Source organism: Bufo gargarizans, chromosome 3 (genome assembly GCF_014858855.1).
Source record: "Bufo gargarizans isolate SCDJY-AF-19 chromosome 3, ASM1485885v1, whole genome shotgun sequence".
NCBI classification, from domain to species: Eukaryota; Metazoa; Chordata; class Amphibia; order Anura; family Bufonidae; genus Bufo; species Bufo gargarizans.
In genome coordinates this window covers 561,703,439-561,730,713 of record NC_058082.1, presented here as the reverse complement: position 1 = coordinate 561,730,713, position 27,275 = coordinate 561,703,439, and the positions used below count along the sequence as shown (strand labels likewise).

The 27,275-nt window shown below is 45.7% G+C and overlaps 1 protein-coding gene across 3 annotated transcripts in view; it reads left to right on the top strand.

Moving 5' to 3' along the window:
* LOC122930673 (OX-2 membrane glycoprotein-like) overlaps nt 1-27,275 on the top strand; it is a 131,778-nt gene that overhangs the window by 11,143 nt on the left and 93,360 nt on the right. For all 3 annotated transcript variants that reach the window (XM_044284203.1, XM_044284201.1, XM_044284202.1), the window contains exon 2: nt 15,953-16,276. In XM_044284203.1, the coding sequence (XP_044140138.1) occupies nt 15,953-16,276 (324 nt within the window). The remainder of the gene's footprint in view (nt 1-15,952; nt 16,277-27,275) is intronic.

The following is a 27,275-nucleotide window of genomic DNA, read 5'->3' as shown; positions in this document are numbered from 1 at the left end:
CCTCATCATCATCCAATTTGCACTGAGAAGACGAACTGAGGGTGGTCCGGCTATCACCCTGTGTATTGCCTTCCCCCATTTCCACCTCTTCCCATGCAAAGACTTAATTGTGAGCAGTGAGGGTTTGAGTAGACACAGAAGTGGGATGATTATGCTGATAATAGCGTTATCGCCGCTCACCATCTGTGTTGATTCCTCAAAGTTTCTTAAAACCTCACAGAGGTCAGACATCCATGCCCACTCCTTGTTTGTGAAGAGCGGAAGCTGGCTAGAAAGGCGCCGACCATTTGCAGCTGGTATTTCACTGCTGCCCTCTGCTGGTCACAGAAACCTGGCCAACATGTGGAACGTCAAGTTCCAGCACATGCTCAGGTCGCACAACAGCCGGTGAGCTGGCAATTTATAGCGCTGCTGCAGCGTTGACAGACTAGCTGAAGCTGTCGATGACTTGCGGAAATGTGCACACACACGGCGCACCTTCAACAGTAGCTCAGGCAAATTGAGGTAGGTTTTAAGAAATCGCTGAACGACTAAGTTGAAGACATGGGCTAGGCATGGGATGTGTGTGAGCTTCCCGAGCTCCAAAGCCACCACCAAGTTACGGCCATTATCAGACACAACCATGCCTGGTTCTAGGTTTAGGGGTGAGAGCCACAGGTCAGTCTGGTCTCTTATCCCCTGCCACAGCTCTGCAGCGGTGTGCTGTTTGTCACCTAAGCAGATCAGCTTAAGCACAGCCTGTTGACCCTCCCCACTGCAGTGCTACGATGATACTAGCTACCGACTAATGGCTGACTGGTGCTGCAAGAGGATGATTCTGAGGTGGAAGTGGAGCAGGAGAAGTGGTGGTTGGAGCCACTAACGTAGGTGGTGGCGGAAACCCTGATGGAATTAGGGCCCGCAATCCCTGGCGCTCCCAGCCTCCATAACGTTTACCTAATGTGCCGTCAGGGAAATGTAGCGTCCCTGGCCACAAGCACTTGTCCATGCTTTAGTGGTTAAGTGGACCTTCCCAGTAACTGCGTTTGTCAGGGCACGTGTGATGTTAGGGGACACATGCTGGTGTAAGGCGGGCACGGCACACCGTGAAAAATAGTGGCAGCTGGGGACTGCATAACGAGGGACGGCCGCCGACATCAGTCTGCGGAAGGCCTCAGTGTCCACAAGCCTAAATGGCAACATTTCCAGGGCCAGTAATTTGGAAAGCTGCACATTTAGTGCTATGGCCTGTGGGTGGGTGGCTGGGTATTTGCGCTTGCGTTCAAATGCCTGGGGTAAGGACATTTTGACGCTGTGCTGGGACACGGAAGTGGATGTTTTCGCTGATGGTGCTTGCAAAGGTCCAGGTGCAGGGCGGAAGGCAGGGGATTGGCCAGCACGTAACACAGGGGAAGAGGAGGCATTGGTGTGACCCGCAGACACAGATTGTGGACCCAGGCGTTCGGCCCACGTATTACGTTGCTTTGATGCCATGTGGCGGATCATGTTGGTGGTGGTGAGGTTGCAAGTGTTCACGCCCCCTGCTCATTTTGGTACGGCACAGGTTGCAAATTACAATTCTTTTGTCGTCCGCACTTTCCTAAAAAAAAGCACCAGACTGCAGAACACCTACTCCTTGGTAAGGGAGATTTCCGAAAGGGGTGCTCCAGGTAACAGTTGTGGGCCTGTTTGGTGTGGCACGCCTTCTCCCTTTTGCCATCCCACTGCCTCTTACAGCCTGTTGCAGTGCTGCGTATCCCTCCCTCTCTGTACTGCTGTCCTTGATCGGCTTGCCACCTTCCCAGGTTGGGTCAGTGACTTCATCGTCCACCACCTCCTCTTCCACTTCCTCACTCTGCTCATCCTCCTGACTTGTTGACCTAACAACAACCTCAGTTATTGACAACTGTGTCTCATCCTCATCATCAACCTCTTGAGACACTAATTGCCGTTGACTTATTGGCAACCATGTCTCATCATCATCATCCACCTCGTGAAACACTAATTGCCGTTCCTGCAAACTAGGACATGAATCTAGGTATCGTGTATGATTGTTTCTCTTGTGCTCTGGAAGCAGGCACAGTTTCAACGTGCCCAAGGCCACAGTCTCTGCGTGCACCATCAGCATCACGGCCACTTCCCTGTACCTTACTGCTCGCCTTCTTCATATTAAATGTTATGTATGAATGAAAGTATGTCACACGTACAGTAGCGTAGGATTTGTAAGTGTATGCACAAAAAAATTAAAAAAGGTATTTGGGATGCGCACACATTACACAGGATAAATACCGGAGGTAATGCCGCTAATATCAGCAATGGCTAATATAAAATTACAGGGAATGTCACAGGTATTTGGGATGTGGAAACGTTACACAGGAGAAATACCGCAGATAATGTCATTGATGTCAGCAGCGGCTAATATAAAATTACAGGGAATGTCACAGGTACTGTATTTTGGATGTTGAAACATTACACAGGAGAAATACCGCAGATAATGTCGCTGATGTCAACATTGACTTATATAAAATTATAGGGAATGTCACAAGTATTTGAGTTGTGGAAACGTTACACAGGAGATATACCCCAGGTAATGTCACTGTCCGCAGCAGACACCGTCCACGGAAAAAGTACACTGGATGTCACAGATTTTTTGGGGATGTGCACACATCAGGCTACTTTCAAACTAGCGACACGGACCTCCGGCAGGCTGTTCCGTCGGGTGAATAGCCTGTTGGATCTGTCCTGCCGCTAGTGACCGTGTGCCCCCGGACTGCCGCTCCGTCCCCATTGACTATAATGGGGGTGAAGGCGGAGTTCCGGCGGAGGCACGGCAGCGCACAGCGGGAGGCTGCCGGAATAAAACTACAACATGTCCGACATTTATTCCGGCAGCCTCTCGCGGTGTGCTGCCGTGCCTCCACAGAGGACACCGTCCACGGAAAAAATACATTAGATGTCACTGATATTTTTGGGATGCGCACACGTTACACAGGAGAAATACAGCAGATAATGTCGCTGATATCAGCAGCGGCTAATATAAAATTACAGAGAATGTCACAGGAATTTTGGATGTGGAAACTAGTGTTGATCGAGCATGCTCAGCCGAACACCAGTTCAGCTCGAGCATCTCGATGCTCGGCACATGGCGGTTTTCGGACAAATACCGCATATGGTCGAGGGCAATGTTCGGGTCTCCTCCCCGCACATTTCTTGGCTGCTACGCAGCTAATAAACGTGCAGGTAAGTAAGTACTGCCATCACTGTAATGCAAGTAGCCATTTTGAGTTATTGGATGGCCAAAAATAATAAAAAAATGAATCATATATAAAAATTAACAAAAGCAGATATGAGAGGTAAACATTCCTATGATTGTCTCAAAGGGGGAAAAAAGAAATGACCCCGCATATCTTATGACAAGCTGACCTTACTAAGATGGGAAGGGGGCCTTCAACTACCAAATATACACCACTACAATTTAGCAGCCTGATTTAGACATGTTAAAGACTGGGTATGGGGCACATCGCATTACTCAGAAAAGCAGCTAGAACAAGAACTAGGGACCCCGTGGGATCTTAAGGCAATATTGCACACCAGATTTAAGGATATCCCATCACACATAAAACAAACAGTATTACTAAGGGACACGATTATGGCCTGGGCAACAAGGAAAATATATAAACTCCCGATCTATCTCACCCCCTATAAGCCCTTATGGTCGCTGCCGTCTTTCCCGAAAGGGAGGGAAAATGAAATGTATATTACTTGGAAACAAAGAGGCATCACAACTCTACAGGATGTTCTACATAGCACGAAACCGAAATTAATGTCGTGGGAAGACTTCCGCACCAAGTATGGGGTTACCTCGTCTAAGTTCCTTCCTTTTTACCAGGTACTCTCCTACTGCAAGGCACAGGCGGAGAAGCTGGGAGATCCAGACAGGCTGGCTTGGTTTGGAGCCTTACTAGGTCTAAATAAATCCATACTCCCTTTTATCAGACTTGTACCGCGAGCTCCATGATACACAAACTTTGGGGCTTGCAGCAAATACTTTTTCTACCTGGGAAAATGAATTAAATGTACCGCATCTGACAAAATTAATGAGGAACGGTTTTGAACACATTCGTAAAGCTATATATAACGAACAATGGAGGGAAACCCAACTAAGAATCATGCATAAGGCTACCTATGCTTATGACCTGACATACCGGGATGCGCCAGCTCATTACTTAAGACATTGCCCTAAATGTTCATTAGCTAGAGCAGGACTTTTGCATGGTCTGTAGGACTGCCCAACCATACAGGCTATTTGGAATCAAGCTATTGCACATATTCGGTCCGTATGGGGAGTGGAAGTGGCACTTAACCCACAACAATGCTTCTTTCAGGGTATCCCATTAGACCAGTCTGATGAAATGGGAGCAGGGGTGGCTGAGAAGGGAGTGCACATATTGTTGATGTCAGTTAAGAAATCCATCTTAAGGTATTGGCTACAAAAAGAGATCCCCACATGGGATGAGGTAATCGGGATCATGAAAGAAAATGTTATACATGGAGAGACTAGAGCTAGAGCGACGACAGCCAAGTTCATAAACAAATTGAGGAAGTTCATTGAAACATATCTATCGGAAGGGGAGATCAAAGAGTTAATGTCTCTATTCCAGCATACAAAATGGTACCTAGAAGCCCAATTAAAGGGGACATTGGGAAAACTACAAATATGAGATAATGTCACAACCAGACAGCTGAGAAGCTCTGACAGAGGCCTTTCAGAACCTCCCCCTTGAGTTCTGTGTTGTGGTATTCAGCTCCTCCTCTCATTAGCGTCTCTCAGCTGTTATGTGTTGGACTAATTGTTTCCCTTTAAATTCTTCCCCAGAATGCTTTTCTGGGCGGCTTATATTTCTTCCTGGAGTATGTGTGCTTGCCCATCTGGTTCTCCTCTCCTCCACAAAGCTAAGTGTTACACTGTTATCTGTTATTTTCTGTTTGCTGGATCCCAGGTGACCCTGACTCCCTCCGTGTCTGGTGTAGGGAGCCGGTGGTCGTGTCCCCTCACTATTGTAGGGTGCTCAGGGGTTATATAGTCAAGGTACGTGGATATGCATACCTCCACCATTCGGATCTATGCATAGGCTGAGCAGCCAGGGAAAGTGCCAGGTCTTCTACAGGGGTCTCCCTTTCGTTCCTTAGCTTTTGGATCCAGCGAGACATTTATGCATATTGTTTTGCCTTGTTACCTGTACACATTCCGTGACATTATAAGCCGCCAAAACCGTCTTAAGCATGGATCCGGTTTCACTTTTGGCTGAACGCTTCCAGGGTCTTTCATTGGAGGTAGCTGACCTCCGTAAGACTTTTTCTCAGCTTTAAGTGACCGGTTCAGCTTGCGTTCATGGAGCTTGTTCTGAGCCTAAGATCTCGCTCCCGGATACGTTCTCCGGGGGTAGTGAGAATTTTGTGCGTTTTAGAGAGGCTTGCAAACTCCATTTTCGCCTTCTTCCCCATTCTTCTGGTGATGAGGAACGGAGGGTGGGGATCATTATATCGCTGCTCAGGGGTAACGCTCAGTCCTGGGCCTTTTCGCTGCCGGAGGGGGCACGGCCCCTCCGTTCAGTGGATGAATTCTTTTTAGCCCTGGGTCAGATATATGATGATCCGGATCGTATTGCTCTGGCGGAGTCTAGACTACGTCTCCTATGCCAGGGTAAACAATCCGCAGAAATATACTGCTCAGAATTTCGGAGTTGGGCAGCTGATACTGGTTGGAATGATGCTGCACTCCGAAGTCAATTTTGCCATGGTCTTTCAGAGGGATTGAAAGATGCATTTGCCTTTCATGAAAGGCCTATTTCTTTGGACTCTGCTATGTCTCAGGCCGTTCGTATTGACAGGCGTCTTAATGAGAGAGGAGAGATCTCTCCTTCCTGTCATACTCGGTCCCAGGACTGTGCAGCGGTCCCATTCTCTGCGCAGGGGTCTCAGTCGCTGTCAGCCCCTTCTGAGCAGGAGCCCATGCAGCTGGGGTTGATTGCTTCTGACAATAGAAGATTCAGCCCGCATGGGAGGGTTTGTTTTTGTTGTGGAGGTATTAATCATTTGGCAAATATTTGTCCCTCTAGGAGATTCAGGCAGTTCTCTGGGTATAATAAAGAAACAAAGAGGAAAAAATCTTTGAAAAATGTTCCGTCTGTTACTATTGGCAGGATTGAGGCGGAGATTGAAGATTTTCCGTTTGCTTGTAGTTCCCGTTTTGTCCTGCCGGCTAGGGTGGCGCTAGAGAGCAAGAACATTTTTTGTGAGATTTTTGTGGATAGTGGAGCAGCGGTCAATCTCATTGATAATCACTTTGCGATAACTCATGGTTTCCAGGTGTGCGCTTTGAGAAAGGATATTCCTGTATTTGCTATCGATTCCGCTCCACTTTCTCAGAAATCATTAAAGGGCATAGTTCACAATATCCGTTTAATTGTGAGTGATGGTCATGTTGAGGATGTGTCATGTTTCGTCCTTAGCGGTTTGCCCACCCCGCTGGTGTTGGGGCTGCCCTGGCTCACTAAGCATAACCCCACCATTGATTGGCAAGCGAAGCAAATAAATGGTTGGAGTGACTTTTGCAGAGAGAATTGCCTCATGACATCTGTTTCTGAGGTTGCTACTAAGACTATACCATCTTTTCTCTCTGAATTTTCGGATGTCTTCTCTGAGAGTGGAGTTCAGGATTTGCCCCCGCACAGGGAGTACGATTGCCCTATTAATCTCATCCCAGACGCCAAGCTGCCTAAATCTCGTTTATACAATCTTTCCCAACCTGAGAGGATCGCTATGCGTGCTTATATCTCTGAGAGTCTGAGAAAGGGACACATACGACCCTCGAAGTCACCTGTTGCCGCTGGTTTTTTCTTTGTTAAGAAAAAAGATGGTTCTTTAAGACCTTGTCTGAATTTCAGGGAGCTGAACAATATCACAATTCGTGACCCTTATCCGCTTCCTCTGATCCCGGACCTATTTAACCAGGTTGTTGGGGCTAAAGTCTTTTCCAAATTAGATTTAAGAGGGGCATACAACCTGGTCAGGGTCAGAGAAGGGGACGAATGGAAGACGGCCTTCAATACCCCTGAGGGCCATTTTGAAAACTTGGTTATGCCTTTTGGTTTGATGAATGCCCCAGCCGTTTTCCAGCATTTCGTGAACAGCATTTTTTATCATTTGATGGGAAAATTTGTATTGGTGTATTTGGATGACATTTTGATTTTTTCTCCCGATTTCAAAACTCATAAGGAACATTTACGTCAGGTCTTGCTCATCCTGCGGGAGAATAAATTATATGCGAAACTGGAAAAATGTGTGTTTACGGTTCCAGAAATTCAATTTCTGGGGTTTCTTCTCTCCGCTTCTGGTTTTCGCATGGACCCAGAGAAGGTCCGCGCTGTGCTTGAGTGGGAGCTTCCTGAGAATCAGAAGGCGCTGATGCGTTTTTTGGGCTTTGCCAATTATTACAGGAAGTTCATCTTGAATTATTCTTCTATTGTTAAACCACTCACTGATATGACCAGAAAGGGGGTAGATTTTTCTTCTTGGTCAGTAGAGGCGCGTAAGGCTTTTTCTGATATCAAGGAGAGTTTTGCTTCCGCTCCCATCTTGGTGCAACCTGATGTTTCGTTACCCTTCATAGTTGAGGTTGATGCTTCTGAGGTGGGTGTGGGGGCGGTCTTGTCTCAGGGTTCCTCTCCTGCCAATTGGCGACCGTGTGCCTTTTTCTCAAGAAAACTCTCCTCCGCAGAGAGAAATTACGATGTGGGAGATAGGGAATTGTTGGCCATCAAGTTGGCTTTTGAGGAATGGCGCCATTGGCTAGAGGGAGCCAGACACCCTATTACCGTATTTACTGACCATAAAAATCTGGCCTACTTGGAGTCAGCCAAGCGTCTGAACCCGAGACAGGCCAGATGGTCGTTGTTCTTTTCTAGGTTTAATTTTGTTGTCACGTTCCGCCCTGGAGTTAAGAATGTGAAGGCAGATGCCCTGTCACGTTGTTTTCCGGGAGGCGGGAATTTTGAAGACCCGGGTCCCATTTTGGCTGAAGGTGTGGTGGTCTCTGCTCTTTTTCCTGAATTGGAGGCAGAGGTGCAGGCAGCCCAGTCAGAGGCTCCTGATCTTTGTCCTCCTGGGAGGTTGTTTGTGCCTCTCGCTTTAAGACACAAGATTTTTAAAGAACACCACGATACGGTCCTTGCTGGGCACCCGGGGGTAAGAGCCACACTGGATCTCATCGCTCGGAGATTCTGGTGGCCTGCGCTTCGTAAGTCGGTTGAGGGTTTTGTGGCAGCCTGCGAGACTTGCGCTCGTGCCAAAGTCCCTCATTCACGGCCATCAGGTCCTCTCCTTCCCTTACCCATTCCTTCCCGTCCTTGGACACATCTGTCCATGGACTTTATCACGGACCTGCCTCGTTCCTCGGGGAAGACTGTGATTCTGGTGGTGGTGGACCGTTTTAGCAAAATGGTGCATTTCATCCCTTTTCCTGGTTTGCCCAATGCTAAGACGCTGGCGCAGGCATTTGTTGATCACATTGTCAAATTGCACGGTATTCCTTCAGACATAGTCTCTGATAGGGGCACGCAGTTTGTTTCCAGATTCTGGAAGGCTTTCTGTTCTCGCTTGGGGGTTCGGTTGTCATTCTCTTCTGCTTTCCACCCGCAGTCGAATGGCCAGACAGAGCGCGTCAATCAGAATCTGGAGACATATCTGTGCTGTTTTGTGGCGGAGAATCAAGAGGATTGGTGTTCTTTTTTGTCCCTTGCTGAGTTTGCTTTAAATAACCGTCGTCAGGAGTCCTCTGATAAGTCACCATTTTTTGGTGCATATGGGTTTCATCCACAGTTTGGGACTTTCTCGGGAGAGGGGTCTTCTGGTTTACCTGATGAGGACAGATTCTCCTCGTCTTTGTCATCTATTTGGCAAAAGATTCAAGATAATTTAAAGAGCATGAGTGAGAGATATAAGCGTGTGGCAGATAAGTGACGTGTGCTTGGTCCGGACCTGAATGTTGGTGATCTGGTGTGGTTGTCTATCAAGAATATCAAATTGAAGGTTCCCTCCTGGAAGTTGGGTCCTAGGTTTATTGGGCCTTACAAAATCCTGTCTGTCATCAATCCTGTTGCATACCGTCTTGATCTTCCTCAGACTTGGAAGATCCATAATGTTTTTCATAAGTCCTTATTGAAACCTTATGTTCAACCCATTGTACCCTCGCCTTTGCCTCCTCCTCCGATTATGGTTGAGGGGAATCTTGAATTTCAGGTCTCTAGGATTGTGGATTCTCGTCTTGTCCGCGGTTCTCTTCAGTACCTTGTTCACTGGGAGGGGTATGGTCCTGAGGAGAGGATGTGGGTCTCAGTGACGGACATTAAAGCCTCTCGTCTCATCAAGGCTTTCCATAGGTCCCATCCTGAGAAGGTGGGTTCTGAGTGTCCGGAGTCCACTCGTAGAGGGAGGGGTACTGTCACAACCAGACAGCGGAGAAGCTCTGACAGAGGCCTTTCAGAACCTCCCCCTTGAGTTCTGTGTTGTGGTATTCAGCTCCTCCTCTCATTAGCGTCTCTCAGCTGTTATGTGTTGGACTAATTGTTTCCCTTTAAATTCTTCCCCAGAATGCTTTTCTGGGCGGCTTATATTTCTTCCTGGAGTATGTGTGCTTTCCCATCTGGTTCTCCTCTCCTCCACAAAGCTAAGTGTTACACTGTTATCTGTTATTTTCTGTTTGCTGGATCCCAGGTGACCCTGACTCCCTCCGTGTCTGGTGTAGGGAGCCGGTGGTCGTGTCCCCTCACTATTGTAGGGTGCTCAGGGGTTATATAGTCAAGGTACGTGGATATGCATACCTCCACCATTCGGATCTATGCATAGGCTGAGCAGCCAGGGAAAGTGCCAGGTCTTCTACAGGGGTCTCCCTTTCGTTCCTTAGCTTTTGGATCCAGCGAGACATTTATGCATATTGTTTTGCCTTGTTACCTGTACACATTCCGTGACAGATAATTAGATTGAATTGCTGACACCTCAATGTGGAATAAATAAAAATAATACAAGTCTTTGTTATACCTATCAGATGACAATTAGGGAGGTTGGGGGGTTGAGGAGGGAATCTGTTATGTCATTAAAGGGAACCTGTCATGTGGATATTTGATTATAATCTAACCAATTATATACAATCATTAACTACTAAAAAGTGCCTTAGATGTATTCACTTACTGGTGTGACAGATGGTTACCTCATAATATACACACAAAGATGCCGCATGCCAATGAGCTGATTGGAGTCCAGCGTGATGTCATTGAGTCCAGCGTATATTTAATTCAGAGCTATAGCCACTCCCCTGCCCACCTGCTGCTGATTCATATGAAAACAGCAGCAGGTGGGCGGGGAGAGTCAGGAGCTCATGAATATTCATGACTCATCATTATCAGCTGGAGCCTTTTAATACAAGATGTTGGCAGATTGACTGGGTCAATTAAAGAAAGTGACCCAGTATTTTGCTAAGAGAATCAGTCACTTATTTATGTTGCCCTTAGTTAGGACACCATAAAACTGGTGACAGGTTCCCTTTAAGGAAGTTTAAAAAAAAGGGAAAAAGACTCTCTCCAAAAGATGAATATTGGATAAGTTCCTTTTTCAAAAAGAGGTGACTAGCAGTTATTGCCGTAGATGTAGTATACTTGTGTTGCCAAAGTTTTGCCAACGTATTGGAATGATGTCACCCCTTTGGTTGCCACAATATAGTTATATTGCTAATATTTAGCAGTGTCAAGCACAGTTGGTATGCTTGGATGGAAGATGTCTGATATACCGTACTTAAGAGTAAATTAATAGTAAACCAATCTAGTCAAATCTTCCATTAACAGTACGGTAATTAATTACACCGAATCTGATGTGCTGATGGCTGTATCAAACTGTAGGTGTATCAGTCATCTATATATGTAAAAGTTCTAATAGAAGCAGTCGGGTATTGTGCCTAATGTGGCAACTGAGTTGTGTTAATACCCTGACTGCTGGTACCTTTCCCGATGGTATCGTGGATCGTGACCACTGAGTTGTAGCTGGTTCCCCGTCTGGATCTCCTTGCTCGGCATCCCACGTGGTTCGTGACAGTTGAGTTGTAGCCGATTCCCTGTCTGGATATCCTAGTTTGACGTCCCACGTGGGTGTAACGTCACTGTACTCAGTGTCCCACGTGTTGTGTGCCGGTCCGTACATATGTTCTCACAGCTTAATTCTCGCAGTTCAATTAAGAAAGATATCTGATGATGGAGGTGCTTACAAAAAATTGTCTCTTTTTCCCTATTTAGCTTAATGTAAAAAGAGCTTAATGTACCATAATGTGCCTAAACCTAAATCAATTGCCTTGAAACTTTACACAACCTAAGATCTTAGCTTTCCAAACCTATCCTTGAAGTTTCATGGATTTTGGTTACCCACAAGACAAATAAGTGACATTAAGCTTGTTTTTTGGGGAGCATAATGTGGCTTAACGTACAAAAAACAACTCAGATATATAGGAGCACAGGCTGACACTGGGTATTAGAGCAACAGCGTAATAGTGATAGGCATGAGATTTTCAGTAGGAGAAACACCAGACTTGCTCCTGAGGTCCATTTCAGTACCATGTACCTTCGGTAGACATCCAGGTTCTCTGGTCCTCCTCCTCAGTCAGCATGTGAGGCCATGTGAGGCCTCCTGTAGGCTTCAGTCCTAGTCATACTTTTCCTACACTTGAGCATTCCCACCCTCAGACCAAACCTGGAGAGAGACTGAACTAAGACCTGGAAAAAGCTGGTAACCGCATAAATTTATAACCAGCTTGGTAGCAGGGTGCACATGGGAAGGCTTACAACAATAGAAAGCACAAAAGATCCCCAGCACACCTGCCAGCTGGCCTGCAACAAAACAAATTACCCTGTCTAACAGAATACATTAAAAGCTGAGGTTTTAGTTGCACAAACCTTTGGCCAAAAATATGTAGAAGCCACACTGTTGTCGTCAAGGCACCTCTGTAAATAAAGTGTGGTCCTAGCTCTATTTACAGACGTGGACAAAATTGTTGGTACCCTTTGGTCAATGAAAGAAAAAGTCACAATGGTCACAGAAATAACTTTAATCTGACAAAAGTAATAATAAATTAAAATTCTATAAATGTTAACCAATGAAAGTCAGACATTGTTTTTCAACCATGCTTCAACAGAATTATGTAAAAAAATAAACTCATGAAACAGGCATGGACAAAAATGATGGTACCCCTAACTTAATATTTTGTTGCGCAACCTTTTGAGGCAATCACTGCAATCAAACGCTTCCTGTAACTGTCAATGAGACATCTGCACCTCTCAGCAGGTATTTTGGCCCACTCCTCATGAGCAAACTGCTCCAGTTGTGTCCGGTTTGAAGGGTGCCTTTTCCAGACTGCATGTTTCAGCTCCTTCCAAAGATGCTCAATAGGATTGAGGTCAGGGCTCATAGAAGGCCACTTTAGAATAGTCCAATTTTTTCCTCTTAGCCATTCTTGGGTGTTTTTAGCGGTGTGTTTTGGGTCATTGTCCTGTTGCAAGACCCATGACCTGCGACTGAGACCAAGCTTTCTGACACTGGCTAGTACATTTCTCTCTAGAATTCCTTGATAGTCTTGAGATTTCATTGTACCCTGCACAGATTCAAGACACCCTGTGCCAGACGCAGCAAAGCAGCCCCAGAACATAACAGAGCCTCCTCCATGTTTCACAGTAGGGACAGTGTTCTTTTCTTGATATGCTTCATTTTTTCGTCTGTGAACATACAGCTGATGTGCCTTGGCAAAAACTTCGATTTTTGTCTCATCTGTCCACAGGACATTCTCCCAGAAGCTTTGTGGCTTGTCAACATGTAGTTTGGCATATTCCAGTCTTGCTTTTTTATGATTCGTTTTCAACAATGGTGTCCTCCTTGGTCGTCTCCCATGTAGTCCACTTTGGCTCAAACAACGACGGATGGTGCGATCTGACACTGATGTTCCTTGAGCATGAAGTTCACCTTGAATCTCTTTAGAAGTCTTTCTAGGCTCTTTTGTTACCATTCGGATTATCCGTCTCTTAGATTTGTCATCAATTTTCCTCCTGCGGCCACGTCCAGGGAGGTTGGCTACAGTCCCATGGATCTTAAACTTATGAATAATATGTGCAACTGTACTCACAGGAACATCTAGTTGCTTGGAGATGGTCTTATAGCCTTTACCTTTAACATGCTTGTCTATAATTTTCTTTCTGATCTCTTGAGACAGCTCTTTCCTTTGCTTCCTCTGGTCCATGTCGAGTGTGGTACACACCATATCACCAAACAACACAGTGATTACCTGGAGCCATATATATAGGCCCAATGGCTGATTACAAGGTTGTAGACACCTGTGATGCTAATTAGTGGACACACCTTGAATTAACATGTCCCTTTGGTCACATTATGTTCTGTGTTTTCTAGGGGTACCATCATTTTTGTCCATGCCTGTTTCATGAGTTTATTTTTTTACATAATTCTGTTGAAGCATGGTTGAAAAACAATGTCTGACTTTCATTGGTTAACATTTATAGAATTTTAATTTATTATTACTTTTGTCAGATTAAAGTTATTTCTGTGACCATTGTGACTTTTTCTTTCATTGACCAAAGGGTACCAACAATTTTGTCCACGTCTGTATATGAGTCTCCAAATGGGGGCATATTGATTCAGTCGATAAATTAAATGCTGGTGTAGCTGGAGATAGCCTACTCCTCCTCACAAGGTGCAGAGACTCATTGGAGGCCCAGCAACCACAGATGCATGCTGGGATCCCCAATGTGTCACCATATCCAAGATAGACTAAGTCCCGAGCAAGAGCTATGGCTGATCCTGCGTCTAGCTTTGTGAATAATCCTTTACATTTCTAAAAGGTAGTAGGGGCTATGAAAGCCTAACGTCACTCAATAAGAGAACTTAGGTTGTGCAAATTTTGAAGGCAATTAATTGAGGTTTATGTACATTATAGTACATTAAGCTCTTTTTACATTAAGCTGTTCACATTAAATGTTTTAGGACTGGAATAAAATAGTTTAATGTGAATAATTTTTGGTATGTTTTTTCAAATGACCCCAAATCTTTAGAATTTGTTGGCATAAAGAGAGTCTAGTGGGATGGGAAGTTTGGGGGAAATTGGTTAACATCTGAGTTGTTTTTTGAACGTTAAGCCACATGAAGCTCCCCAAAAAACACACTTCATGTCACCCATTTGCCTTGTGGGTAGCCTAAATCCATGAAACTTCCAGGATAGGTTTGGGAAACTGGAAACTTAGGTTGTGTAAAGCTTCAAGGCTATTGATAGATGTTTAGGCACATTATGGTACATTAAGCTGCATTAAGCCATTTTCACATTAAATGTTTTCGGATGTCCCCAATAAACTGTATGCAAAATTAGAGAAATGTGTTTTTGCTGTACACCAGGTGCAGTTTTTGGGCTACCTGCTGTCATCTTTGGGTTTTCGAATGGATCCAGAGAAAGTCTGTGCTGTATTGGACTGGGATCAACCCGAAAATCTGAAGGCTCTTATTTGGTTTTTGGGGTTCACCAACTATTAACGAAAATGTATTCAGAACTATTCGACAATAGTAAAATCCTTAACTGACATGACTAATAAAGGGACGGATGTTTCAGTATGTTCTGATTCGGTGTTGCGAGCCTTTTCTGCGATTAAGGAATGCTTCTCTTCTGCCCCTACATTGGTGCAGCCGGATGTATCACAGCCTTTCATTGTGGAAGTGGACGCATCCGAGGTGGGGGTAGGAGCAGTTTTATCGCAGGGCCCGTCACCTGGTAAATGGTGCGCATGCACCTTTTTCTCTAAAAAACTCTCTTCCGCAGAGAGAAATTATGATGTGGGTAACTGAGAGCTACTGGCCATTAAGTTGGCTTTTGAGGAATGGCATCATTGGTTGGAAGGCACGATTCATTCGATCACGGTGTTCACTGATCACAAAAACCTGGCTTACCTGGAGTCAGCTAAACAACTGAACCCGAGGCAGGCCAGATGGTCTTTGTTTTTTACCAGATTCAATTTCACTATCACCTATCATCCTGGGGTTAAGAACGTCAAGGCAGATGCATTGTCGCGTAGTTTTCCTGGAGGTGGTGATTTTGAAAATCCGAGTCCTATACTTTGGGAAGGGGTGGTGATATCCGCTCTTTGCCCTGACCTAGAGGTGAAGGTGTTAGAAGCCCAGGGAGACGCACCGGATTCTTGTCCCTCTGGGAAACTGTTTGAGCCATCGGAATTGCGTCACAATATGTTCCGTTTGAGGAACATCATTGTACGGTTCTTACGGGACACCCTGGGAGCAGATCAACTGCCGACCTCATCTCTCGTAGATTCTGGTGGCCAGGGTTGCGTAAGTGTGTTGAGGACTATGTGTCAGCCTGTAGTACCTGTGCACGCGCTAAGGTGACACATACTGTGGTGTTTCCCTCTAACACCGAAGCGTGACAGCTCTGTACAGTATTAGAATGTATTTGCTCTGATGAGACTAAGTTATTGCTTTGCGAAGTCTAGCGAGATTTTGGGTAATAACTTCATGAATAAATTTTTACTGTAAAAAAACATTTCCCGAACTCGGGTTTGGTTCCAATTGGTTCCATGTTTCATCCAAAGTCGATTCACTCATCTATCACTCCCCCCAATTTTTTGCTCACCTACGTTCAGTAGGACGGTAGAAGTAATATTCAGATGGAAGAGAAGAACTGCAGGTTCAGACTACGTCGAGTTGTTGATCACTATGGAGACTATATAGGAACTAGGATGTAAGGGGGGGGCTTCAACAGATTATTTTTGAAATTCATAAAGGACGACAATATTGTGAGTAATGAAGATGATGGGAATTGTCTATGCCGACCTGAGCTCCCCTTAACATGCATGTGTTTCCTTTTCAGTACGAGTTAATAAAGTGGTCTACGCGCTGTTGCATTCAAACGTGACCCTAAAATGCCAAGCGGACACGCAGGAAGAAATCAAACAAACCACCTGGGAAGTGAAAGTGGATGGAACCAGTAAGACATTCCTTACATATAGAAACGACACGGGATCCATTTTTCAGATGTCCTACGGTGGGAGAGTTAGGTTCAAGGGTGACGGATACAAAGATGGATCCATTCAGATACTTTCTGTTACCCTGGCCGATGAGGGCGTCTTCAAATGCGTTTTCACCACATACCCATCTGGAACCATTGAAGGAGAAATCCAGTTACAAATTTTCGGTAAGACCTCCCTAATTGAACAATTAAATTTAATTAAAACTACTTGAAAAACTGATTTATTCCATTGTACATTTACAAAAGAGGCTGCTCTCCCGGGGAATTCTGATGACTTGCGTTTTTTTGTAGCTTCTATCAGGTCACCGAAGCCTTAGAGAGACCCTATCACCAAATTTATTTTAAAAAAAAATGTTTTTAATGAAATAATAAAATACAATTATAAAAAAAAAAAAAGTTTCCCATATGAATAGAAGTGTGTGGCACATGCTTTGTGTGTCCACAATTGCAGACAAAAATAGGAATTTTCTTTCATAGTGCCAGCCATGTGCGGTCCACAAAATGAGAAACGCATACAGGCCGGTATCCGTGTTTTGCGGATCCGCAATTTGCGGTCCACAAAGCACTACGTTCATGTGAATGAGCCCTAAAGCAGAGTGGCTACAGAGGCCGGTACCCTGTGCATCTGCATGACCGTCTTACCCCACCTCATGTCTTAAGATATCTGCTCTAGTGATGGCCTTGCGGTTCGCCGGCGGTTGTTTCACGCCGAACTTTGCGCGTTCACGATTCACCGAACATGCGAACATATGGCGATGTCCGCCGGCGCCATATTCTTTTGCATTGCGCCAAACTTTGACCCATGACACATCCATCAGGTGGGACAGGACAGCCAATTAAGACCTTTCAGCACATGGACACACCCCACCCTATCAAAGAACCCGATCTGGCAGCCATTTTACATTCTGTGTTTTGCAAGTGTAGGGAGAGGTAGCTTTTTTGAGCAGGGACAGGCTGTTAGGGTCACCAAACTCTAGCTAATAGGGCCACAAAAGTCCTTTTAAGAACTGGTGTAGGTGTGCTATCGATAAGTGTGATACACTAAGGGGTGTGATAAACCTATAATATACTTTCTAATATATATTTGGCAGCAGTTGTGTGTGGTACCGCAGCTATATAGAGGGACAAGCGCTATTGGAACAACTATTTGCAACGGGTGTGATATACCTGTTGCCCCAAAAAAAACTGATTGAGGGGTGTGATATACCTTTTTCCACAAAATACTGATTGAGGGCTGCGATATACCTGTTGCCCCAAATAAATAGGGTGGTGTGATATAACTGTTGTGGCCAAAAAAATAGTTGAGGGGTGTGATATACCTGCTTCCACAAAATACTGATTAAGGGGTTCGATATACCTGCTTCCACCAAATATTGATTGAGGGGTGCAATATACCTGCTTCCATAAAATATTGATTAAGGGGTTCGATATACCTGTTTCCACCAAATATTGATTGAGGGCTGCGATATACCTGCTTCCACAAAATATTGATTAAGGGGTTTGATATACCTGTTTCCACCAAATATTGATTGAGGTCTGCAATATACCTGCTTCCACAAAATACTGATTAAGGGGTTTGATATACCCGTTTTCACCAAATATTGATTGAGGGCTGCGATACACCTGCTACCACAAAATGTTGATTAAGGGGTTTGATATACCTGCTTCCATAAAATACTGATTGAGGGCTACGATATACCTGCTTCCACAAAATACTGATTAAGGGGTTTGAAATACCTGCTTCCACAAAATATTGATTATGGGTCTGTGAAGGTTCTCATTTATCCAGGTCATGGTATATCTGTAAAGAATAAATCAAGGCAACTGGACTTATTGTAGATTTCTTGAAAATGTTTCACTCGTTCTTCCAACGAGCTTTCTCAATTCTGAGTGACTGTACAAGAATTCTCCGGGAATAAATATGTAACTGAATCAACATCTGGTAATTATACCCAGCATGGGATCAGAGGTCATTATACCCAGCAATTCTATTGTCTGCCACATACAATGCTGTCTTGACACCTTTTTCTGGGAGGTCATTATCACCTACTGACTCCAATTAGGTTAATGTAATCAACACCTTTGACCCCATGCTGGGTATAATGACCTCTGACCCCATGCTGGGTATAATTACCAGATGTTGATTCAGTTACATATTTATTGTCAGAGAATTATTGTACAGTCACTCAGAATTGAGAAAGCTCGTTGGAAGAACGAGTGAAACGTTTTCAAGAAATCTACAGTAAGTCCAGTTGCCGTAATTTATTCTTTACAGATATACCATGACCTGGATAAATGAGAACCTTCACAGACATATTGAAACACATTTTGGGGGGAAAACCCTTAAACTTGTATGAGAATATGAAAAGACAGCAAGAAAACTGGCAGACTATAGAAACCACCTGCGTTTCAACCTCAGATGACGAAAACAGGGGCTGGTACCATGCAGCATCCGTTTGGACTCCACAGTGAAGGGTCACAGAGCTGAGATTATTCTACAAAAAGCCCAGAAGAAACAACTAAATGAACGGGTACGACAGACCCATTTCACAGTTGAAGCCTTGAAACAAACTATCAGTCAGCTGGAAGAGGACCTGACTTTGCAGCTACCCACTGAAATGTGGAAGAAAGTAGCAGATTTCACAGTACATGCACCGCTAGCTCAGCACACTATGAGCAAGGAGAGGCAGAAGAACAAGTTCTGCATTTTGTTATCCCGAACTGCAAACAGCCATACCAGTGAGGAACTGACATGGAGGCGAATGGAGGAAACAAGGACAGTGCAAAACAAAGAGAAATGGGTGCAGAATCTTTCAGATCGGGTTCTCACCCAGCCTGAGATGGATTTCCTTGCTAAAGGGTTGTATTTCGCAATCACAACAAGAACCATACCAATAGTTGATATTATTTTAGCCACTGAAGCCTCAATCCACAGCAACAAAGTACCACAGGGTGAGGCTGAACAACTTCGCCTTAAAGTGTCTGCAGCTCTGGCCAGTGCCAAACCACCTCCTTCAAACTTGACTAGAGAAGAAAGGAAGGCGGTTACATCCCTGAAGAAAGACACAAACATCACCATCCTTCCTGCGGATAAAGGAAGATGCACGGTTGTACTTAATACATCTGACTACGATGCCAAGGTGACCACACTCCTGGATGATAACAACTCATATGAGGCCCTATGACGAGACCCAACCAGTGGCTACAAGAAGAAGGTTAAAGAACTACTACAACAACTAGAAAAGGACAAAATCATTGATCGGGCCATGTATCATCGCGTCTACCCTGGGGAAGCCCCTCCATGTATTTATGGACTTCCCAAGATACATAAGGATGGGACCCCTCTCAGGCCAATTGTCAGCAGCATCAACCCTGTGACCTACAATGTGGCAAAATACTTAGCCAGAATCCTAGTACCCTTGGTTGGAAACACACAACATCATATACAGAACTCTCAGGATTTCACCACCAAAATCCAGAACTTGGTATTGGGCACAGAAGAAACAATTGTCTCCTATGATGTTACATCCCTCTTCACCTGCATACCCACTACAGAGGCAATTGAAACAGTCAGGAAACAGTTGCTACTAGACAACACCTTAGGCTGCAGAACAGAACTTAGCCCAGATTAAGTGTGTGACTTACTAGACCTTTGTCTGAGTACCACCTATTTCAAGTATAAGGACAAGTTCTACAAGCAAAAACATGGCTGTGCTATGGGATTGCTAGTCTCACCTATTGTAGCGAACCTGTATATGGAGGAAGTAGAAAGGAAAGCCCTAACCACTTTCAAGGGAATTACACCGAGTCATTGGTTCAGATATGTGGATGACACTTGGGTTAAAATTCATAAACAAGAGTAACAGGCTTTCACCGACCACATTAACTCAGTGGATCATAACATCAATTTCACGCGGGAAGATATGCAGAACAACAAACTGGCGTTTCTGGACACCACCACCACCATAGCCCCTTGACTCAAGTAAGAGGAATTTTTTCCCATCCATTCCCAGACCTTACCGATGCTCAGCCATTCTTGACATCAGATGAGGAAGAGGAGGTAGCAACGGCCGCCACCCAGCGCTCTAACGACAGTACCCAGATCAGCCCGCTTTTGCTGCCTACTCCAAAATCTCAAATGTTAGTGGTGGTGAAGGTGACGATTATGACGTGTCGATAGACGTCATGTGGGTGCCCACAAGAGAGGAAGAGGAGGGGAGTTCAGAGGAAAAGACGGAGCAGCAGAAAGGGAGGAGAAGCAGGCAGAGCTCGCAGGGCACAGTAAGCAAAAAGCAGACTGCAAATGTATCTGGAGCGAGCCATCCACTATGCACAGACACTTCTGGTGCTCCCAGGATGCTGGCACATGGCTCCGCAGTGTGGGCTTTTAACGTGTCAGCGGCTGACAATAATGTTGCCATCTGCAGCCTGTGCTGTCAACGCATAAGTCGCGGTAAGCCCAACACTCACCTAGGGATGACCGCCTTAAAAAGGCACCTGGCCTCCCATCACCGAGCCCAGTGGGAGCAACACCATCCCAACCCACAAATCCGCACTCCCGGCGCTCCACGTCCTGTCTCTTCTCGTTCTCCTGCTCCCCTCTCCTGACATTTATCCTCCACTCCACCTTCCACCATGCTGTCGTCGTGTTCCTCTGGCAGAAGACAGGCTTCCGTGGCTCAAATATTAGAGTGGAAAAAGTTAATGACGCTGGATAAACCTCTTGCCCAACAGCTGACCGCTGGCTTGTGGCCATTGGCACACAGCAATGAAAGGTCCCCGGAAGGAAATATTTCTCCCAGTAGGGCATCTCAGAGCTATATGGCCACGTTCAGCAGCAAGTGAATATATCTCTGGCACACAGTGTCTGTGCCAAGATACAGCTGACCACAGACACGTGGTCTAGCAAACACAGGCAGGGAAGGTACATAACTTTTACTGCCCACTGGGTGAACCTTCTGATGGCCATCAATCATGTAACCCGTGGCTCCCATGTGGATTTGGTGTTACCGCCAAGGATTAAATGCAGCCTGTCTCTTCTTCTTTTCCTCCTACTCCATCCTCCGTCTCCTCCTCGGCTGATTCCTACTTTTACACTGCTACCGCCTCTTCTGCTGCACCCCCCAAGCTCCCCAGAATCTATTCAACATCCCAGGTGAGACGTTGCCATGCTTTGCTGTGGCTGTTGTGCCTGGAAGCCAAGAGCCACACTGGTCCTGCGCTGCTTTCAGCTCTGCGGTCACAGGCCGATCAGTGGCTAACCCCGCTCAATTTGACAGTTGGTAAAGTGGTGTGCGACAATGGTGCCAATCTGCTGAGCGCGCTGAAACAGGGCAAAATGACACACAATGGCACATGTCCTGAACTTGGTCGTACAGCGATTTGTTGCCAAAGTGTTGCCCGGGGTCCAGGACGACTTGCAGCAGGCCAGGAAAATCTCTGGCCATTTTAGAAGATCTTACACGGCCATGGCTCGCCTTGTTGACATTCCAGGGTGACACCACTTGCCCATCAGACGTCTTATTTGTGACAGCCCGACGCACTGGAACTCCACCTTGTATATGCTTGATAGGCTGCTCCAGCAGCAATGTGCTGTTAACGACTCCCTGTACGAACTCTGCAGCAGGACAGGTTCTGAGGAGCTTGGTTTATTTTTACCGTGCCAGTAGCTGCTGATGTGTAAACCGTGTACCGGGGTGGACTCCCCAGGATACAGCGAAGTTACAGATAAGAAAAGCGACACTGACACCAGCTTTATATGCAAGAACAGAAACTTTACTTTATCAATAGTAATAACACAACAATATGAATAAACACAGACTAAGCTATGCCCCTGGCTCCCAGTCACTGTCCCTGTCTGAGGGACAGGCCTAACCCGGTGGCGTACACAGCAGAGCCTGCAAGTCGTGCTGTGCCGCTAAAGAGGACTCATCTAGCCGGTGGCAAATGCAGCAGAGCCTGCAAGTCAAAATACTGCTCCGCAGAACAGTTCTGTCTGGCCTAGCAAAACCTATAACCCTAACTATCTATGTTCAGGCCTAGGCTTAGTCTCTGTTACTTCAGGATCCACTCAGTATAAGACAATGAGTAACCAGGTGTACTGACCTGCGTCCGTTCTGAGCCCGAGGATGCCGCTTACTCGGGATGGCCACCAAACTCTCAGGAACCGTGCGGCCTTGCTTGGTAATCAAACTTCTGCCCACACACTGTACACTGTCTTCCTGGAACAATCTCTCTTTCAAAGAGCCGGATCCAAGTAAGGGACAGCAACTAGTCTCCTTCCTCTGCGTGCCTGTTCGCTCCTGGACAACCGGAAGCCAAGATGGAATCGGATTCAGTTTCTCACAGAACATTGCTTCCACCATGTCAGATCAGCACTTCCTGGTTCACTCAGAAACAGCCAGCATGAGTCATCACCTGCTTTGCATATGCAGATCCCAGAGTGTGCTGACTGTGCTGCAAAACAGTGGCCTCTAGTGCCTGGAATGCCAAATGACAGCTCCAATACAATTTAAACATAAACCTTATAAAGGCAGAGCTTATCCACAATCTCACACATGCTCAATGCATGCAGACTTCTGCAGCCATTTGATGAGATTGCCAAACTGGTTAGTCGCAGCCAGTGCGCCATCAGTGGCATCATACCTTACGCCTTCTTTCCGGAGCGTGCATTGCGTCATGTAATTGATCAAGCAGTCGAGGAGCAGGAGCAGGAAGATGAGGAAGTCGCAATGCTGAATAAATTTCCAGGGGGGAGGCTACTCCATCTGAGACAAGTCTGAAGAGGAGTCAGAGGAGGATGGTGGCTGGTGGTAGGAGGAGGAAGATCAAGAATTGCAGGCTTTGAGGGGGACTTTAACTTTTCAGGGATCCCTGGTGTTGTCTGTGGATGGGGGGAGGAGACCGAGGACGACATTCTCCTGGGCGATAAGCAGAAGCCAGGGCGCTCCACCACTTCCAATTTAGTGCAAATGGGGGCCTTTATACTCCAGTGTTTGAAGAGGGACCCCCATATAAAAAGCATAAAGGGCAAGGACTAGTATTGGGTGGCAACGCACTGAGACCCCCGGTACAAGCACAAAATGGTGGACATGTTACCAGCATCATAGAGGGCTGTCAGAATGCAGCATTTCCAGGCCTTGCTGCGAGAGATGCTGCATTTTGCTGTTGCGGGCGCTGGCAGAGTAATTTCCACCCACAGCGAAACAGGTGCGGGTACCAATCTACCGCGCCTGCAAGAAGAGGGCGGTTTGAAGATGTGTTGGTCACGTCGGATATGAGATTATTCTTGCAATCAACCCATCGACAGCCGCCCTCCGGATCCAGCCTCGGGGCACGCCTAGACCGACAGGTGTCCGACTACATTGGGTTAATGGACGATGTGCTCTGAGAAGCGAGGAACCCCTGGACTACTGGGTGTGCAGGCTTGACCTGTGGCCAGAGCTGTCACAATTTGCCATGGAACTCTCGGCTTGCCCATTGTCGAGTGTCCTGTCCGAAAGGACGTTTAGCACAGCAGGGGGGATCGTGACCAATAAGTGCACTCGCTTAGCTCACGACAGTGTGGACTACCTCAAATTTCTAAAAATGAATGAGGAATGGATCTTGGGGGAATTTAACACCTGTGACGACTACATGTAATTGAATTTCCTCATGCCAGCCCACACATGCCTGCCACCACCCAGAACAAAGAATGGTCCTTGTCTTATGTATATACAGTGGCATAATAGGCCTTTTCTGTCAGGTGAATGCCTAATTTTTGGGGCCTGTACTGGCCTACAGTAAAATTTGTATCCAGTGACCGCCTAATGTACCTCCAACCACATCATCACAAGTTCTTTTCTGTTAGATGAATGCCTCATTTTTGGGTCCTTTTCGGTCCTTTTGGGTCCTGTGCAATTTTTCTAGGCTCCAGCAGGGCACATTTTTGAGAGTTTCTCTTTAAGACGCATAAAAATAGCCCCTGATAAAAATACATATTTTTTGTGGGAATGTTTGCCATTGATCCCCCTCTGGTATGTCACTGTCCATGTTGTGGGACTATTTGTGCACTTCTAGTAAGTATTTGGTGGATGCAGATATGAGCTTAAGGTTTTTCAGGTTTACCTGCCATTAAAGTCAATGGGGCCCGCCGCGAACACACGGTTCGCAAACATTTGATTGCGAATGCACGTTCGCGAACCGTCCCGTCCGATGTTCGTCCATCACTAATCTGCTCCTGATGACCCGATTGCTCCCTCCATCATCTTCCAGTCATTGGTCCCTGCACCTAAGTGTGCAAAAAAGAGTATTTTATATATGTATGTGCCTGTATGTATAATGTATATCTTCTGTATTGATGTACAACTGCTTGTGTGTATACTATTGTCAGGCATAAGGACCGCCTTATTCCTAGTTATAATGTTTGCTGTGATATTATATATTTTATGGGTATATGTCGTAGTGTAACATAGTCCAGTGTGATTCACATTCATATACAGTATGTATTTATGTATTTGTATTGCCAGGCCAGCAGCCATTAATGAATTGGTTAAAGGCTGCATATAGTACCGACATGTCTGCCTCATACCTGTGAAAACAGCAAACTGGGGTTAGTTAGCACAGAGATGCTAACCAGGATCGGCCCGTTTGCTGGTCACACTCAGGACAGGGGACAGCAGACTCTCCGGCGCCGTGTGTCAGCATGAGGGCTTCATACCAGAGAATGAACAATAAGTTGTAATCCTTCATAACTTGTTCAGGATATCTGGTATGATGGGGGCATCGCATGGACACCAGACATGGCATATCAACTCGCCTTCATCTTCTTAAAATAAGGATCTCATCTTCTGAGCGTCCTGGACGTGTCTCGTTTGATATGCTAGGACTCGGAACGATGAGATATGAATTATGAAGAAGGTCTGGGGTCTGTATCTTCACCATGGTAACTGGGAAACCATCTTTTGATATTTTCTTACCTGTTCGCTAGATGGCCAGTGGGCCAGCTGCATGGGTAATGAAGCTCAGCTCAGAGGGGAGTCAGAGGTGGGAGTATTAGAACTTTCTTTGTTTTCTCCTTTTTATTTTACAATTGTTTGCCATTTATGTCTCTTGTTAATCATTTTTTGTAACTAAGTACTGTCTATTTTTTATACATTAAACCTAAAAGAACCTGTTAGCTCAATGAAGAGTGTGTGCGCAGTCTGAGGCTGTATGTTGTTTTTCCGTGAGGCTTGCTATCGTGTGGGTGCGAGTGGAACACTCAGGGGTATCCTGTCAACCTTATAACTGACAGGGGGTGGCAGTGAAAGTTTTGTGTTAGTGCGTGGGTGTGCTTGCAGGCTTCAGGTGGTGATTTATGTTCAGATCACGGCCCGCCGTAGGGTGTAACAGCGGGTGAGGGCGTGAGGTGAATCGGCCTGAAGGGCTTGGGCAATGCTTGTCATGTGACACGGTGGGCTGGTCACCGGTACAACTATATATAATATATTGCAGCAATATTAATATAAATTAAAAGCACATGTAAAAATAAAATACAATAGTAAAAATACAATTAAATCATGTACATAATGGCAAAATATACCATCGGATTGGAGAAAACTCTGATCCGATGGTATAAAAGGGACTCCAGACTTTACATTGAAAGTCAATGGGGACGGATCCGTTTGCAATTGCACCATATTGTGTCAACGTCAAACGGATCCATCCCCATTGACTTGCATTGTAATTCAGGACGGATCCTCCAAAAATCAAGGAAGACCCACAGACGAAAAAACGGTCACGGATCACGGACCAACGGAACCCCGTTTTGCGGACAGTGAAAAAATACTGTCGTGTGCATGAGGCCTAAGGAACTTGGTGCATGCGGCTGTGTAATCCAGTAGACTCCAGGTCTCACAGGGACATATCATTATAATGCTGTGCTATCCTGTCGGATGTCACACAGGTTTATCACATTCAGTTTGATTGTGTGTAATAAAAGGTTGTGAGAATAAACAAACCTTGCCACCCATGGTTTCTGACACTTCTTTTTTTCTGCCATTTTTTATCAGAAATGATGTAAAGTAGGACTGGCTTAGTTTCTCACAGCAACCAATCAGATTCCAGCTTTCATTTGTCAAAGGAGCTGTGAAAAATGAAAGGTGGAATCTGATTGGTTGCTATGGGCAACTAGGCCAGTTCTACTTTATACCAGTTTCCTGTGTGTCTTACCATCTCGCAAATGGACATGGTCGTGTGAAAGCACCCTAACGCTGGGTTGACACCTGAGCGTTTTACAGCGCGTTCCTACGCGCTGTAAAACGCACAACACATGAAAACCAATGCTTCCCTATGGGGCTGGTTCACATTTTCGCGTTTTACAGCGCGTTTGAACGCGCTGTAAAACGCCTGACGCTCAAACAAGTACAGGAGCTTTTTTTGGCGCGTTTGGGCCATAGACTCTTTGGACAACACTGCTGTCAATCACCCAAACGCGCGTCAAACGCGCGTTTACTATTACAAAAAACGCGCATAAAAACGCGCGACAAAATCGCGCATAAAAACGCGCGTTTGCGAAACGCTTAGGTGTGAACCCAGCGTAAGGCCCCTTGCAGACGAGCGTTTCCAGATTAGGTCTGGATGCTTTGCGGATGCGTTCAGTGAAAACTGCGCAATTTCGCAAACAAGTTTGTTCAGTTGTTCAGTTTTTTTTGCGCGGGTGCAATGCGATTTAATGTGTTTTGTACTTGCGTGATAAAAAACTGAATGTTTACAAACAACATCTCTTAGCAACCATCCGCGAAAAACGCATCGCATCCGCACTTGCTCCCGGATGCAATGCGTTTTTCACGCAGCTCCATTCACTTCTATGGAGCCAGGGCTGCGTGAAAATCTCAGAATATAGAACATGCTGCGATTTTCACGCAACGCAAAAGTGATGCGTGAAAAACAACGCTCATGTACACAGCCTCATTTAAATTAATGGGTCCTGATTCCGTGCGGGCGCAATGCGTTCGCATCACGCATTGCACACGAGCGTGACGGATTAGGTCCGGATGCGGTCAGGGTGCGTTCAGTGAAACTCGCACTATTTTGCAAAAAAGTTCAGCCAGTTTTGTTTGCGATTGCGTTCAGTTGTTCAGCTTTTTCCGCGCAGGTGCAATGCGTTTTGATGCGTTTTTCACACGAGTGATAAAAATCTGAA